The 14,507-nt window shown below is 47.0% G+C and overlaps 1 protein-coding gene across 3 annotated transcripts; it reads left to right on the top strand.

Moving 5' to 3' along the window:
- The first annotated feature begins 98 nt into the window (after positions 1–98).
- On the top strand, positions 99–14,289 carry FAM221B (family with sequence similarity 221 member B). 3 transcript variants are annotated; one of them, XM_061426891.1, is made up of 7 exons: positions 99–483; positions 4,996–5,635; positions 5,784–5,927; positions 13,075–13,185; positions 13,349–13,546; positions 13,738–13,857; positions 14,213–14,289. In XM_061426891.1, the coding sequence occupies exons 2-7, from the start codon at positions 4,996–4,998 to the stop codon at positions 14,248–14,250; spliced, it is 1,251 nt and encodes a 416-aa protein (XP_061282875.1). In that variant the 5' UTR covers positions 99–483; the 3' UTR covers positions 14,251–14,289. The 3 variants fall into 3 exon arrangements, with proteins under 3 accessions (XP_061282875.1, XP_061282873.1, XP_061282874.1); XM_061426889.1 differs by having other exon boundaries at positions 14,001–14,289; XM_061426890.1 differs by lacking the exon at positions 13,075–13,185 and having other exon boundaries at positions 14,001–14,289.
- The last annotated feature ends 218 nt before the right edge of the window (positions 14,290–14,507 follow it).

Here is a 14,507-nt window from a genome sequence, read left to right as displayed (position 1 = left end):
ATCCCGCAAAAAACCACGCACAGAAATCCGGCAAAGCCCCCTTAACAGAAGTGAACCCTCTAGGTTTGTCCCCTCCAGATCAACGCAGCCCCTTAGAAGACCTCACTCACCGAGGAGGTGACCAGACTGCTGTTGCCACGGTGACTACTAAACGTTCCGGTTGCCCTAGTGACGGATCCTCCACTCCGGGGCAGGGTTCCAGAGGCTTCAGTCAAGCCTCTCCCTCATTCGGCCCTGCACCGCCTCGTCCCTTCCCCTCCCCCACTTCCTCAGAACCGGCCCGAACTCCCTCACGAATTTCTGCAGGTGTCCAAGTCCCTTCCTCAAGCTGTAACTTGTAGGCAAGGGCTCAGCACACAACGCCTGCTGCCAGGGCTAGTCCACAACCAAGCGCCTTCTCTCCCTCGGGGCCAACACCTCCCCGTCCCGCTTCAGACAAGATCCTGACCTAAAGACTTGTAACAGAAGAGACAAAGCCTAGAGGTATGTAGTCTCTCAAGTGGCCCTCCTCCAAATCCGCATCCCACTTCCTCCTAATACCTTCCTGTCCCTTCCCACCTGACTCCAACCCCCTCCCATCCTCTGCTTTTCATTCTTATCCTCTCCCTCCCCCACTTTTCTCTACTCAGGTCCCTCCTCCCCCTTTTTCCCTTTCTGTTCCTCCCATCCTGTGGTTATTCACTCTCAGGACCCCTTTCTCGTTTTGCTGAATGTCTGGCTACCTTCCACTCCATCATCCTACTTCTCCCCCTACTTTCTGACACAAACTTCCTCTTTGGAAAGGCCCTGATGAGTTTAGTTCAGTTCAGTTCTGTTCAGTCCAGTTTCGTCGCTCAGTCGTGTCCGACTCTTTGCGACCCCATGAATCGCAGCACGCCAGGCCTCTCTGTCCATCACCAACTCCCGGAGTTCACTCAGACTCATGTCAATCGAGTCAGTGATGCCATCCAGCCATCTCATCCTCTGCCGTCCCCTTCTCCTTCTGCCCCTAATTCCTCCCAGCATCAGAGTCTTTTCCAATGAGTCAACTCTTCCCAGGAGGTGGCCAAAGTACTGGAGTTTCAGCTTTAGCATCATTCCTTCCAAAGAAATCCCGAGGCTGATCTCCTTCAGAATGGACTGGTTGGATCTCCTTGCAGTCCAAGGGACTCTCAAGAGTCTTCTCCAACACCACAGTTCAAAAGCATCAATTCTTCGGCACTCAGCTTTCTTCACAGTCCAACTCTGGCATCCATACATGACCACTGGAAAAACCATAGCCTTGACTAGACGGACCTTTGTTGGCAGAGTAATGTCTCTGCTTTTGAATATGCTATCTAGGTTGGACACAACTTTCCTTCCAAGGAGTAAGCGTCTTTTAATTTCATGGCTGCAGTCACCATCTGCAGTGATTTTGGAGCCCCAAAAAATAAAGTCTGTCACTGTTTCCACTGTTTCCCCATCTATTTCCCATGAAGTGATGGGACCAGATGCCATGATCTTAGTTTTCTGAATGTTGAGCTTTAAGCCAACTTTTTCAGTCTCCACTTTCACTTTCATCAAGAGGCTTTTTAGTTCCTCTTCACTTTCTGCCATAAGGATGGTGTCATCTGCATATCTGAGGTTATTGAGATTTCTCCCAGAAATCTTGATTCCAGCTTGTGTATCTTCCAGCCCAGCATTTCTCATGATGTAATCTGCATATAAGTTAAAGAAGCAGGGTGACAATATACAGCCTTGACCTACTCCTTTTCCTATTTGGAACCAGTCTGTTCCATGTCCAGTTCTAACTGTTGCTTCCTGACCTGCATATAAGGTTTCTCAAGAGGCAGGTCAGGTGGTCTGATATTCCCATCTCTTGAAGAATTTTCCACAGTTTATTGTGATCCACACAGTCAAAGGCTTTGGCATAGTCAATAAAGCAGAAATAGATGTTTTTCTGGAACTCTCTTGCTTTTTCCATGATCCAGCAGATGTTGGCAATTTGATCTCTGGTTCCTCTGCCTTTTCTAAAACCAGCTTGAGCATCAGGAAGTTCACGGTTCACGTATTGCTGAAGCCTGGCTTGGAGAATTTTGAGCATTACTTTACTAGTGTGTGAAATGAGTGCAATTGTGCAGTAGTTTGAGCATTCTTTGGCATTGCCTTTCTTTGGGATCGGAATGAAAACTGACCTTTTCCAATCCTGTGGCCACTGCTGAGTTTTCCAAATTTGCTGGCATATTGAGTGCAGCACTTCCACAGCATCATCTTTCAGGATTTGAAATAGCTCAACTGGAATTCCATCACCTCCACTAGCTTTGTTCGTAGTGCTGCTTTCTAAGGCCCACTTGACTTCACATTCCAGGATGTCTGGCTCTAGGTCAGTGATCACACCATCGTGATTATCTGGGTCGTGAAGATCTTTTTTGTACAGTTCTTCTGTGTATTCCTGCCACATCTTAATATCTTCTGCTTCTGTTAGGTCCATACCATTTCTGTCCTTTTTCGAGCCTATCTTTGCATGAAATGTTCCTTTGGTATCTCTGATTTTCTTGAAGAGATCTCTAGTCTTCCCCATTCTGTTGTTTTCTTCTATTTCTTTGCATTGGTTGCTGAGGAAGGCTTTCTTATCTCTTCTTGCTATTCTTTGGAACTCTGCATTCAGATGCTTATATCTTTCCTTTTCTCCTTTGCTTTTCACTTCTCTTCTTTTCACAGCTATTTGTAAGGCCTCCTCAGACAGCCATTTTGCTTTTTTGCATTTCTTTTCCATGGGGATGGTCTTGATCCCTGTCTCCTGTACAATGTCATGAACCCCAGTCCATAGTTCATCAGGCACTCTATCTATCAGATCTAGGCCCTTAAATCTATTTCTCACCTCCACTGTATAATCATAAGGGATTTGATTTAGGTCATACCTGAATGGTCTAGTGGTTTTCCCTACTTTCTTCAATTTAAGTCTGAATTTGGCAATAAGGAGTTCGTGATCTGAGCCACAGTCAGCTCCTGGTTTTGTTTTTGCTGACTTATATAGAGCTTCTCCATCTTTGGCTGCAAAGAATACAATCAATCTGATTTCGGTGTTGACCATCTGGTGATGTCCATGCGTAGAGTTTTCTCTTGTGTTGTTGGAAGAGGGTGTTTGCTATGACCAGTGCATTTTCTTGGCAAAATGCTATTAGTCTTTGCCCTGCTTCATTCCATATTCCAAGGCCAAATTTGCCTGTTACTTCAGGTGTTTCTTGACTTCCTACTTTTGCATTCCAGTCCCTTATAATGAAAAGGACATCTTTTGGGGGTGTTAGTTCTAAAAGGTCTTGTAGGTCTTCATAGAACCGTTCAACTTCAGCTTCTTCACCATTACTGGTTGGGGCATAGACTTGGATTACTGTGATCTTGAATGGTTTGCCTTGGAAACGAACAGAGATCATTCTGTCATTTTTGAGATTGCATCCAAGTACTGCATTTCGGACTCTTTTGTTGACCATGATGGCCACTCCATTTCTTCTAAGGGATTCTTGCCCGCAGTAGTAGATATAATGGTCATCTGAGTTAAATTCACCCAGTCTGATGAGTTTAAGAAATGATAAATGTAGTATTTGGGGAACATGGACCAAAGTAGAGAGCAGGAGAAGGTAAGGCTGGAATCCTTAGGCAGTGCTTCAAATGATGACAGGCCTTGAATGTCAGGGCCAAGAAATTTGGACCTAATCCTTAGGCTGAGTCATTTGATTGTTTTTAGGCAAAGGAATGCCATTTCAGAAAGGTCTCACACCTGGGTCATTAAGAAGGACTGACACCCTTTGTACCTGGGCTTCCCAGGTGGTACTAGTGGAAAAGAACCCACTTGCTGATGCAGGTAGACATGGGAGATGTGGGTTCGATCCCTGGGTTGGGAAGATCCCCTGGAGGAGGGCATGGCAACCCACTCCAGTATTCTTGTCTGAAGAATCCCATAGACAGAGGAGCCTGGCAGTCTGTAGGGTCACATAGAGTCAGACACAACTGAAGTGACTTAGCATGCATGACCCCGTTTGGACATCCTTCCAAGATAAATTAGGCACACCCCAGTCTCCACAGCATCCTGGGCTTACCCCAGCACAACACCAACTCATTTGTATTGTCATTTTGGTTAACTGGTCTCCTTTCTAGATTCTTTCAGCTGAGTCCAGTGCCTGAGTAAAAGTATTAAGATTAGGCTCTTTAAAAGCATAAGTTACATAAATCAATGAAAGAATGGACGATTAGATTAATATGCTAGGAAAGGCAGCAGAGGAGCAAGGGTATTACATAATCCAGGTAGAAAACAATGAGAATTTGAACAAAATGGGAGGGAAAGGAGAGGAGAGAATGGACTTGTGGGATATTTAGAAGATAGGAAATATAGTCTTTGGTGCCCATTCTAAGATGTGGGCTGAGAGGAAAGGAGAAGACCATGATAATTTCCAGAGTTCAGTTTTGATGACCTGTGGGACATCAATTTAGCAATGTCTAGCAGACAGTTGGGTATGACTGTGAAGTTCAGGGTCTGAGCTGGAAATATGGATTTAGGGGTCATCAACATATAACTGGAAGTAGCTGAAGCACTGAACATGAATGACATTACCAAGGGCAGGGAGGGGTCCTTGGACAAGACTAGACTGTGGTCACTGCATCCTGCACTCTTGGGAGCAAACCCCCACTTTGCCTTGGTCTTCCCAGTCTCTAGAACTTCACAGCCTGACCTCTATGATCCTAAATTACACCCAGAACCCTGCTCTCGGACTAGCCAAGATGCTATGTTCAGGATCCCTTCTCTGCTACCATCTACTGATGGGATTCTGACTGCTTCAGACTTTCAGTACGCAGTTTGGGTCTAGGCACATGGGTGAACCTCCTAGCACCAAGCCCTGGCCCAGAGCTCATCTGGCTTCCCCCAAGTCATATCTCAGGTGCATTAAAAGCTTTATCTTAATTCCATAGCCCCCTGTGAATCCTGACTTGCAGACCCTCTAATCCTAACCTAATGAAACATGTACCCTGTTCTACCGCTAGATGGAAGCAGACAAGGTCACAGAAGAGCCTCATACCACCTTGGATGCAGAAGAGAGCCTTTCTTCAAAGGACCCCTCTCCTGAGGACTCACAGGAGCCCCCTATCCCTGAAAGCCCCTTAGAGCCCGCCGTCTCTGAAACCCTGTTAGAGTCCCTTGCCTCTGAATCTCCTGTGTTGCCCTCCACTTCCCAGACCCCTTTAGACATCCACACCTCTGAAGCCCCTGTAGAGCCTTCCGCCTCTACCACCCCTTTAGAACACTCTGCCTCTGAGGTCCCTTTGGAGACCCTTACCCCTGAGACCCAGTTGGAAACCCACATCCCCAAAGTCCTAGATCAACAACTTGCTTTTCAGACTTCGTCACTAGGCCATGCCTCCCCTGATAATCCAGAGGAAGATTTCTCTGAGTCTTCCTCCAGCGAGAGCTCATGGGCAAAGAGGTCCATCCACACCTCTGAATTTGAAGGCTTTCCAAAGCACTCCCTTTCAGGCTGTCCATCCCAGGTCTACTTGGACACATCTACAAAAGTGAAGGAAGAGGAAGAAGAGGGCGAGAAAGAGATGGATGTCGCTGACAGTAATACTCACGCAGCTCAGCCTGAACACCGGCTGGGCAAGAAGGGGAAGAAAGGAGTCAGCCGTAATTGCTCCTGCTCATTCCCCTTTTCTCAGCACTGTCTTTGACCTGCCTCAGGAGGAGGAGATTGGGTTACTCTGTGACCTGGCCCCTTCTCTTAGATTTGGGGCCTCCTCACTTCGCCTTAGTTACTTAGCCTTTCCCTCCCCAGGTTACACCATCCACCCAGTGGTCCCTGCTAAACAGGCAGACCTGGTGGGTGTGGCTAAGGCAATGCACAGAGAGAAGTTTGGTACGCAAGTGAATTATCTTTTCCAATGGGAGAAGGATGCAGCCCTGAATGCCATCCAAACAGGTGAGCTCAGGCAGCCTTTCAGGGAACTGTGAGAGGCCCATGGCCATCCCTCTGTCCAACAGGATCTAGGAACCTGCTCCTTCAGTGGATAGCCCTTGTGGAAAATGGCACCACCACCTTCCTGGAATCTGGGAGGGGAGCAGATGGGTAGGCCAAAGTAGATGAGGGTGGATGCAGACAAAAAGTGAGGATATTCATATAAAGCCAAGCAGGAACAGGTGGCTGAACTAGGGCTCAGGTAACCTGCACCAAACAGATCCTAAAGCAGAGATGGCCCAGGACCCTGGACAGTTTCCAGGTGACTTGTTGCTCTAACAAGGCAAAAGGCCTTAGTCCCCTTGGTGGAAATGTATTAAAAGGCTGTCATGGGGACTTCCCTGGCAGTCCAGTGGTTAAGACTCTGCACTTCCACTGCAGGGGGTGCAGGTTTGACCCCTGACACTGATGTGGGGGAACAAGGATCCCACCACATGGTGCAGCTAAAAGTTAAAAAAAAAAAAAAAAAAAGGCCATGATCCCTGAATGCCAGACCCATGATCACCTGGAAATCCAAAGCTCTAAGTCTTCTCACCAAAGAGAGCCATGTCTTCTAGTCCCATTAACTCCAAGTCTCAGCCCAGAAGTAGTATTCTAGATGGTCCTGTTAATGGCATGCCAGGCTTCACTATGTCTGTATATAAAGGGTGTGCATGTGAACCATGTGAGCACACACCATTCTGTGTGTGAACACGTGCATCTGTGTCACTGAACTTCACGTCTGTAGGAATTCGGTAAGAAGGTCACCTGACCTGTTATGAGGATTCTGGGATTTCTCAACTGAATTCAATAGGTATCACTGCATTTGGGGGAAGGGGGTTTATTTCCCTATTGATTGGAATAGAGTTATGTTCTAACCATAAGAGATGTTATCATGCAAATGAGACTGTGTGATCATGGAAATGAATGTATTGTGCAGTCAAAATGGCATCCCCTATAATGTCTCCTCCCCAGTCCTCGTCCAATTATAACAGGAAGAGGGTTTGGAATCAAGGCAGAGTAGAAGGCCCTACTCTGGAATGCACAGCCCACTCTATATTGTCCCACATTAAGGGGATTATAGAGTCTGAGGTATAATTGCCATTCCTCTAGCTCAAACTTCAGTCTTCTTCATCTGAAAGATGAGCAATGACTCCGACAACAGTGCTTGAACTTGACTCTCCCAGGCCCTCAGGCCAGGCCTTGATCTATGGGGCACTGCACAATTGCACTCATCTCACACGCTAGTAAAGTAATGCTCAAAATTCTCCAAGCCAGGCTTCAGCAATATGTGAACCGTGAACCTCCAGGTGTTCAAGCTGGTTTTAGAAAAGGCAGAGGAACCAGAGATCAAATTGCCAACATCTGCTGGATCATGGAAAAAGCAAGATAGTTCCAGAAAAACGTCTATTTCTGCTTTATTGACTATGCCAAAGCCTTTGTCTATGTGGATCACAATAAACTGTGGAAAATTCTGAAAGAGATGGGAATACCAGACCACCTGACCTGCCTCTTGAGAAACCTATTTGCAGGTCAGGAAGCAACAGTTAGAACTGGACATGGAACAACAGACTGGTTCCAAGTAGGAAAAGGAGTAGGTCAAGGCTGTATATTGTCACTGTGCTTATTTAACTTATATGCAGAGTACATAATGAGAAACACTGGGCTGGAAGAAGCACAAGCTGGAATCAAGATTTCTGGGAGAAATCTCAATAACCTCAGATATGCAGATGACACCACCCTCATGGCAGAAAGTGAAGAGGAACTAAAAAGCCTCTTGATGAAAGTGAAAGAGGAGAGTGAAAAAGTTGGCTTAAAGCTCAACATTCAGAAAACGAAGATCATGGCATCTGGTCCCATCACTTCATGGGAAATAGATGGGGAAACAGTGGAAATAGTGGCAGACTTTATTATTTTGGGCTCCAAAATCATGGCAGATGGTGACTGCCGTGATTTTAAATTAAAAGACGCTTTAATAAATTAATTTCATTTAATTAAATGAAATTAAAAGATGCTTACTCCTTGGAAGAAAAGTTATGTCCAATCTAGATAGCATATTGAAAAGCAGAGACATTACTTTGCCAATAAAGGTCCGTCTAGTCAAGGCTATGGTTTGTCCAGTGGTCATGTATGACCATGGATGGTTACGGATGTGAGAGTTGGACTGTGAAGAAAGCTGAGCGCCGAAGAATTGATGCTTTTGAACTGTGGTATTGGAGAAGACTCTTGAGAGTCCCTTGGACTGCAAGGAGATCCAACCAGTCCATTCTAAAGGAGATTGGTCCTGGGTGTTCATTGGAAGGACTGATGCTAAAGCTGAAACTCCAATACTTTGGCCACCTCACGTGAAGAGTTGACTTATTGGAAAAGACTCTGATGCTGGGAGGGATTGGGGACAGGAGGAGAAGGGGACGACAGAGGATGAGATGGCTGGATGGCATCACCGACTCGACGAACGTGAGTTTGAGTGAACTCTAGGAGTTGGTGATGGACAGGAAGGCCTGGCGTGCTGCGGTTCATGGAGTCGCAAAGAGTTGGACACGACTGAGCGACTGAGCTGAACTGAACCCTTGTTCAACTCTGCACCTCACCTGTTCATGCACTGGATCCTGCTATTGTAAACAGAGTTCAGAATTCCTCCAGTGGAATGCCAGCCTCCACCCAACCTCATTGTGACTCGGTCTAAACTCTGCCCCCTTTCAACCAAGCTTCCCTGGTGTGATGGGGCACTAATACAACGGGCTGGTGGTGTAAGTCAGAAGCATCAAAGCCAAAAGCCACATCTGGACAGGCTTCAGATGCTAAGAGACCATGGGTAAGACAAGAAAACCTAGTTTGACAGGCACAGAATTGTGGATTGTGGTCCTGGCCAGAGTCAAAGAGCAGAGGACACTTGACTCTTTCTCATTCTCCTTATGGAACTTCAGGGTTTTACCTGAAATACTGGGTCTCTCTTCCCTCCTAAAGGAATTTGCTCAATCGCTTATTCAGTCAAGCTTCTATGTTCTCAGAGCACCTGTTTTGTACCAGGTCCTGTGTGAGGACTCAAAACAGCGATGAAAAGACTGACCCTGCCTTAGAGGAACTCACAGTCGAAGGAGAATACAAGTGAACAGTCCACTAGAAGGCACTGTGCTGTGACAAGGGTAGCACAAGAGTCATGGAAGGCAGGAGGAGAGGGACTCCTAGACAGAAGGGGAAATCAGGGACAACTTTTTGATGGAGATTGCAGTTCACTGGAGCTTTTAAATAGGATTAAGAGTCCTAGAGCTGAAGGCCCCACTCCTGGGGGGTTGAGGGGGAGACCCAGGATTGTTGACTTCAAGTTGGGATACTCTCAGCTCTCACAGAGGATGAGAAAACCTGAGTGGGAAAGGCTCTGGATCTCCTCCCACATTTACTCAGCACCACCCTTGCCTTGTGGTGAGACTAATTGTGAAGCCAGACCGTTTCTCATCTCAAGGGCAGCAGCCTCTGGCCAGTGCCTGCTCTCAGGGATACAGCTTAGGCTCTTCTTCCTTCCCATGCCTCCTTTCTTAGCCTCACAAGACTCTATTTTTGCTGTTCACCCCACTCATGACTTCTGGCCTCCCCTTTTCTCCTGAACCTTGGAGAACCATAGGCAGCCCTTCTCAGGTTCACAGAGGGCATTAGTTCAGTAACCTCAGGAATGTAGAAGGGACATATGACAGTGCCAGCCTGAAGAAGTGAGGGAAGCCCGCCTCCTTCCTCGTGGCACTGGGGCTGCCCCACCTCCTCCTCTTCAGGTCCCTTCACCACCATGCTCCTTAGGAGCCAATCTCCACCACCTACTCTGCACCTGGCCCATCATCTTCCTTTGCCCTCACCTTAGACACTTCAAGGAAACCAAGCAAAGGTGGGCTCTAGCGTTGGGAGGGGAGGAGATGAGAATCCCACAGTCACAGAGAACACAGCAAGATACATGTGCATCATCACACAGAAGCTCATTTATAATAATCTTCCTGCTCAGAAATGAAGGCTGTCTTCAGTCACCTCTGACAGGCCGACACAGGTGGAATGGATCCTCGGGTGGGACAGGCTCTGAAGACACTCGTAGGGTGATGAGAAAACCTTGAACAAAAAGTCTAAAGGGGCAGGGAGGAGGATGTGTGGGTGGTGATAGAGACACCTGGAGGGAGAGGTAAGAACACTTTGGGCGGAGCTTAGGCTATTTTTCCCTCTTCAGATCAGATCAGTCGCTCAGTCGTGTCCGACTCTTTGCGACCCCATGAATCGCAGCACACCAGGCCTCCCTGTCCATCACCAACTCCCGGAGTTCACTCAGACTCATGTCAATCGAGTCAGTGATGCCATCCAGCCATCTCATCCTCTGTCGTCCCCTTCTCCTCTTGCCCCCAATCCCTCCCAGCATCAGAGTCTTTTCCAATGAGTCAACTCTTCACAGGAGGTGGCCAAAGTACTGGAGTTTCAGCTTTAGCATCATTCCCTCCAAAGAAATCCCAGGGCTGCTCTCCTTCAGAATGGACTGGTTGGATCTCCTTGCAGTCCAAGGGACTCTCAAGAGTCTTCTCCAACACCACAGTTCAAAAGCATCAATTCTTCGGCGCTCAGCTTTCTTCACAGTCCAACTCTCACATCCATACATGACCACTGGAAAAACCATAGCCTTGACTAGACGAACCTTTGTTGGCCAAGTAATGTCTCTGCTTTTGAATATGCTATCTAGGTTGGTCATAACTTTCCTTCCAAGGTGTAAGTAAGTGTTTTCTAATTTCATGGCTGCAGTCACCATCTGAAGTGATTTTGGAGCCCAAAAAAATAAAGTCTGACACTGTTTCCACTGTTTCCCCATCTATTTCCCGTGAAGTGATGGGACCAGATGCCATGATCTTCGTTTTCTGAATGTTGAGCTTTAAGCCAACTTTTTCACTCTCCACTTTCACCTTCATCAAGAGGCTTTTTAGTTCCTCTTCACTTTCTGCCATAAGGATGGTGTCATCTGCACATCTGAGGTTATTGATATTTCTCCTGGCAATCTTGATTCCAGCTTGTGTTTCTCCAAGTCCAGCGTTTCTCATGATGTACTCTGCATATAAGTTCAAGAAGCACAGTGACAATATACAGCCTTGATGTACTCCTTTTCCTATTTGGAACCAGTCTGTTGTTCCATGTCCAGTTCTAACTGTTGCTTCCTGACATGCATACAAATTTCTCAAGAGGCAGATCAGGTGGTCTGATATTCCCATCTCTTGAAGAATTTTCCACAGTTTATTGTGATCCACACAGTCAGAGGCTTTGGCATAGTCAATAAAGCAGAAATAGATGTTTTCCTGGAACTCTCTTGCTTTTTCCATGATCCAGCAGATGTTGGCAATTTGATCTCTGGTTCCTCTACCTTTTCTAAAACCAGCTTGAATATCTGGAAGTTCACGGTTCACATATTGCTGAAGCCTGGCTTGGAGAATTTTAAGCATTACTTTACTAGCGTGTGAGGTGACTGCAACTGTGCAGTGGTTTGAGCATTCTTTGGCATTGCCTTTCTTTGGGATCAGAATGAAAACTGACCTTTTCCAGTCCTGTGGCCACTGCTGAGTTTTCCAAATTTGCTGGCATATTGAGTGCAGCACTTTCACAGCATCATCTTTCAGGATTTGGAATAGCTCAACTGGAATTCCATCACCTCCACTAGCTTTGTTCGTAGTGATGCTTTCTAAGGCCCACTTGACTTCACATTCCAGGATGTCTGGCTCTAGGTCAGTGATCACACCATCGTGATTATCTGGGTTGTGAAGATCTTTTTTGTACAGTTCTTCTGTGTATTCTTGCTATCTCTTCTTAATATCTTCTGCTTCTATTAGGTCCATACCATTTCTGTCCTTTATCAAGCCTATCTTTGCATGAAATGTTCCTTTGATATCTCTGATTTTCTTGAAGAGATCTCTAGTCTTTCCCATTCTGTTGTTTTCCTGTATTCTTTGCATTGACTGGTGATAGAAACAAGGTCCAATGCTGAAAAGAGCAATATTGCATAGGAACCTGGAATGTCAGGTCCATGAATTAAGGCAAATTGGAAGTGGTCAAACAAGAGATGGCAAGAGTGAATGTCGATATTCTAGGAATCAGCGAACTGAAATGGACTGGAATGGGTGAATTTAACTCAGATGACCATTATATCTACTACTGCGGGCAGGAATCCCTCAGAAGAAATGGAGTAGCCATCATGGTCAACAAAAGAGTCCGAAATGCAGTACTTGGATGCAATCTCAAAAACGACAGAATGATCTCTGTTCGTTTCCAAGGCAAACCATTCAATATCACAGTAATCCAAGTCTATGCCCCAACCAGTAATGCTGAAGAAGCTGAAGTTGAATGGTTCTATGAAGACCTACAAGACCTTTTAGAACTAACACCCAAAAAAGATGTCCTTTTCATTATAGGGGACTGGAATGCAAAAGTAGGAAGTCAAGAAACACCTGAAGTAACAGGCAAATTTGGCCTTGGAATATGGAATGAAGCAGGGCAAAGACTAATAGCGTTTTGCCCAGAAAATGCACTGGTCATAACAAACACCCTCTTCCAACAACACAAGAGAAGACTATACACATGGACATCACCAGATGGTCAACACCGAAATCAGATTGATTATATTCTTTGCAGCCAAAGATGGAGAAGCTTTCTTTGCAGCCAAAGATGGAGAAGCTCTATACAGTCAGCAAAAACAAGACCAGGAGCTGACTGTGGCTCAGACCATGAACTCCTTATTGCCAAATTCAGACTTAAATTGAAGAAAGTAGGGAAAACCACTAGACCATTCAGGTATGACCTAAATCAAATCCCTTATGATTATACAGTGAAAGTGAGAAATAAATTTAAGGGCCTAGATCTGATAGATAGAGTGCCTGATGAGCTATGGAATGAGGTTCATGACATTGTACAGGAGACAGGGATCAAGACCATCCCCATGGAAAAGAAATGCAAAAAAGCAAAATGGCTGTCTGGGGAGGCCTTACAAATAGCTGTGAAAAGAAGAGAAGCGAAAAGCAAAGGAGAAAAGGAAAGATATAAACATCTGAATGCAGAGTTCCAAAGAATAGCAAGAAGAGATTTTTCCTTGTTACTTTCCCTTATTACTCAATCCCTCCATACCCAGGTCTCTATATTGGCTGGCGCTGCCCCCATTATCTATGGGACTGTTTCCGAATTGGGGATGAGTCCAAGTGCTTTTGTGGACACTTGCTGAGAGAGCACCAGATCATCTCAGGTGTGAAGGGTAACTGTCTTCTGTCGTGTGTTGAGATGTGTGACAGCGTGTGAGAGCGTGTGTGTGTGTGTGTGTGTGTGTGTGTGTGTGTGTGTTGGTTTGGGGGAGACGTTGACATGGGAAGACCAAGCCCTGTCAAGTGCTGGTCTAACCCTCTTCACAGACATATCCGTGCCCTGCAACATGGGCCAGTGCCGCTGCCTCATGTTCTGCTTCATCCCATCACGCCCAGAGGAGGTGGGTGAGTTCTGGCTCAAGAGACGGGCCACTTTTGACCCCAGGTCTTGGAGGGCCCAATGTCGCTGCAAACACAGCCATGAAGACCACACAGCTACTGGGTCCCATTCCTGCAGGGTCAAAGGTACTTTCTTAAGCAAGGGGAGTGCAGGGGTGGGCATGGGTTGGGATAGGCTGCAAGTAGTTTGGGGATGCAGATGGGGAACTGGGAGGAGAGATTTGGGCATGCAGTTGGTGAGGAAGATGTGAGGATGTGGTCAGCCCCTAGGGAAGCCCGAATTCCCTGCACTCTCCTTGGCTGCCCCCTTGCCTTAGGCTGTTGCTGCAGCTGCTTTGAGTCTAATTTCCTCTGTGCGGCCTGTGACCGGCGCTGGGAGGAACATGAGACTTTCTTTGAGACTGAGGAGACCCGGCGGCGAGGAGGGAGGCCACACGGTGAGAGGGCAACCTGGGCTCAGGGCCCACTCAAGGGTCTATAATCAGCCAAGCTGAAGGCACTCCTGCCCTAAGCCATCCCACCCAGGACTACTTTGCCCCTCCTTCCTGCAGCCCACACCCACACTGATTTATACCCCCAGGAGCAGACTATGTGCCTTTTGCAGAGATGCCTACCCTCCAAGAAGCCATCATCAACCACTCTGACTTCGAGGCCCTCCAGAAGCAGGGGCTCTCTGGCCATCCCAGCTCTTACCCTAGTCCCCCAGGGCTCCCTAGCCCACGCGATGTCCAGCCTGGCCCTCCATCTAAGCCCCGTATCTGACCCTTTCACCTCTGCTCTTCCGTTCTCCAGGGACAGACACTGTCGACACCTGGCGCAGGCCTCTGTGAGCCTGGCCCAGATCAGCAATAAAGAGAAAACCACTGGAATCTGACTGACTCTGTATGAGGCAGAGAGAGCCCAGCCTGGGGCAGACACCCTAGGACCTTGGAGTTAGCACCTCCAGGGGGGCAAGAGACAGGGTAGATCCAACCATCTGCCTCCACCGCACGTGCATTCAAAAGGCTATTTCTGGCATCAGGAAGAGAGAATGGCTTCAAGGGAGGGATTTCAAGAAGGAGCACTGATGTCAGATATAGCTGGGGGC

Source organism: Bos javanicus, chromosome 8 (genome assembly GCF_032452875.1).
Source record: "Bos javanicus breed banteng chromosome 8, ARS-OSU_banteng_1.0, whole genome shotgun sequence".
Lineage (NCBI taxonomy): Eukaryota > Metazoa > Chordata > Mammalia > Artiodactyla > Bovidae > Bos > Bos javanicus.
Note: the sequence above shows the minus strand (reverse complement) of the source record. Positions and strands in the feature narration are given on the sequence as shown.

What these genes read in the sequence shown, in the direction of transcription:
- FAM221B (XM_061426889.1), top strand. Translation starts at nt 4,996, where the DNA reads ATGGAAGCAGACAAGGTCACAGAAGAGCCTCATACCACCTTGGATGCA. An exon ending in GGGGAAGAAAGGAGTCAGCC is followed by an intron (nt 5,636 to 5,783) that starts GTAATTGCTCCT and finishes TTCCCTCCCCAG; the next exon opens with GTTACACCATCCACCCAGTG. An exon ending in GCGAGGAGGGAGGCCACACG is followed by an intron (nt 13,858 to 14,000) that starts GTGAGAGGGCAA and finishes TTATACCCCCAG; the next exon opens with GAGCAGACTATGTGCCTTTT.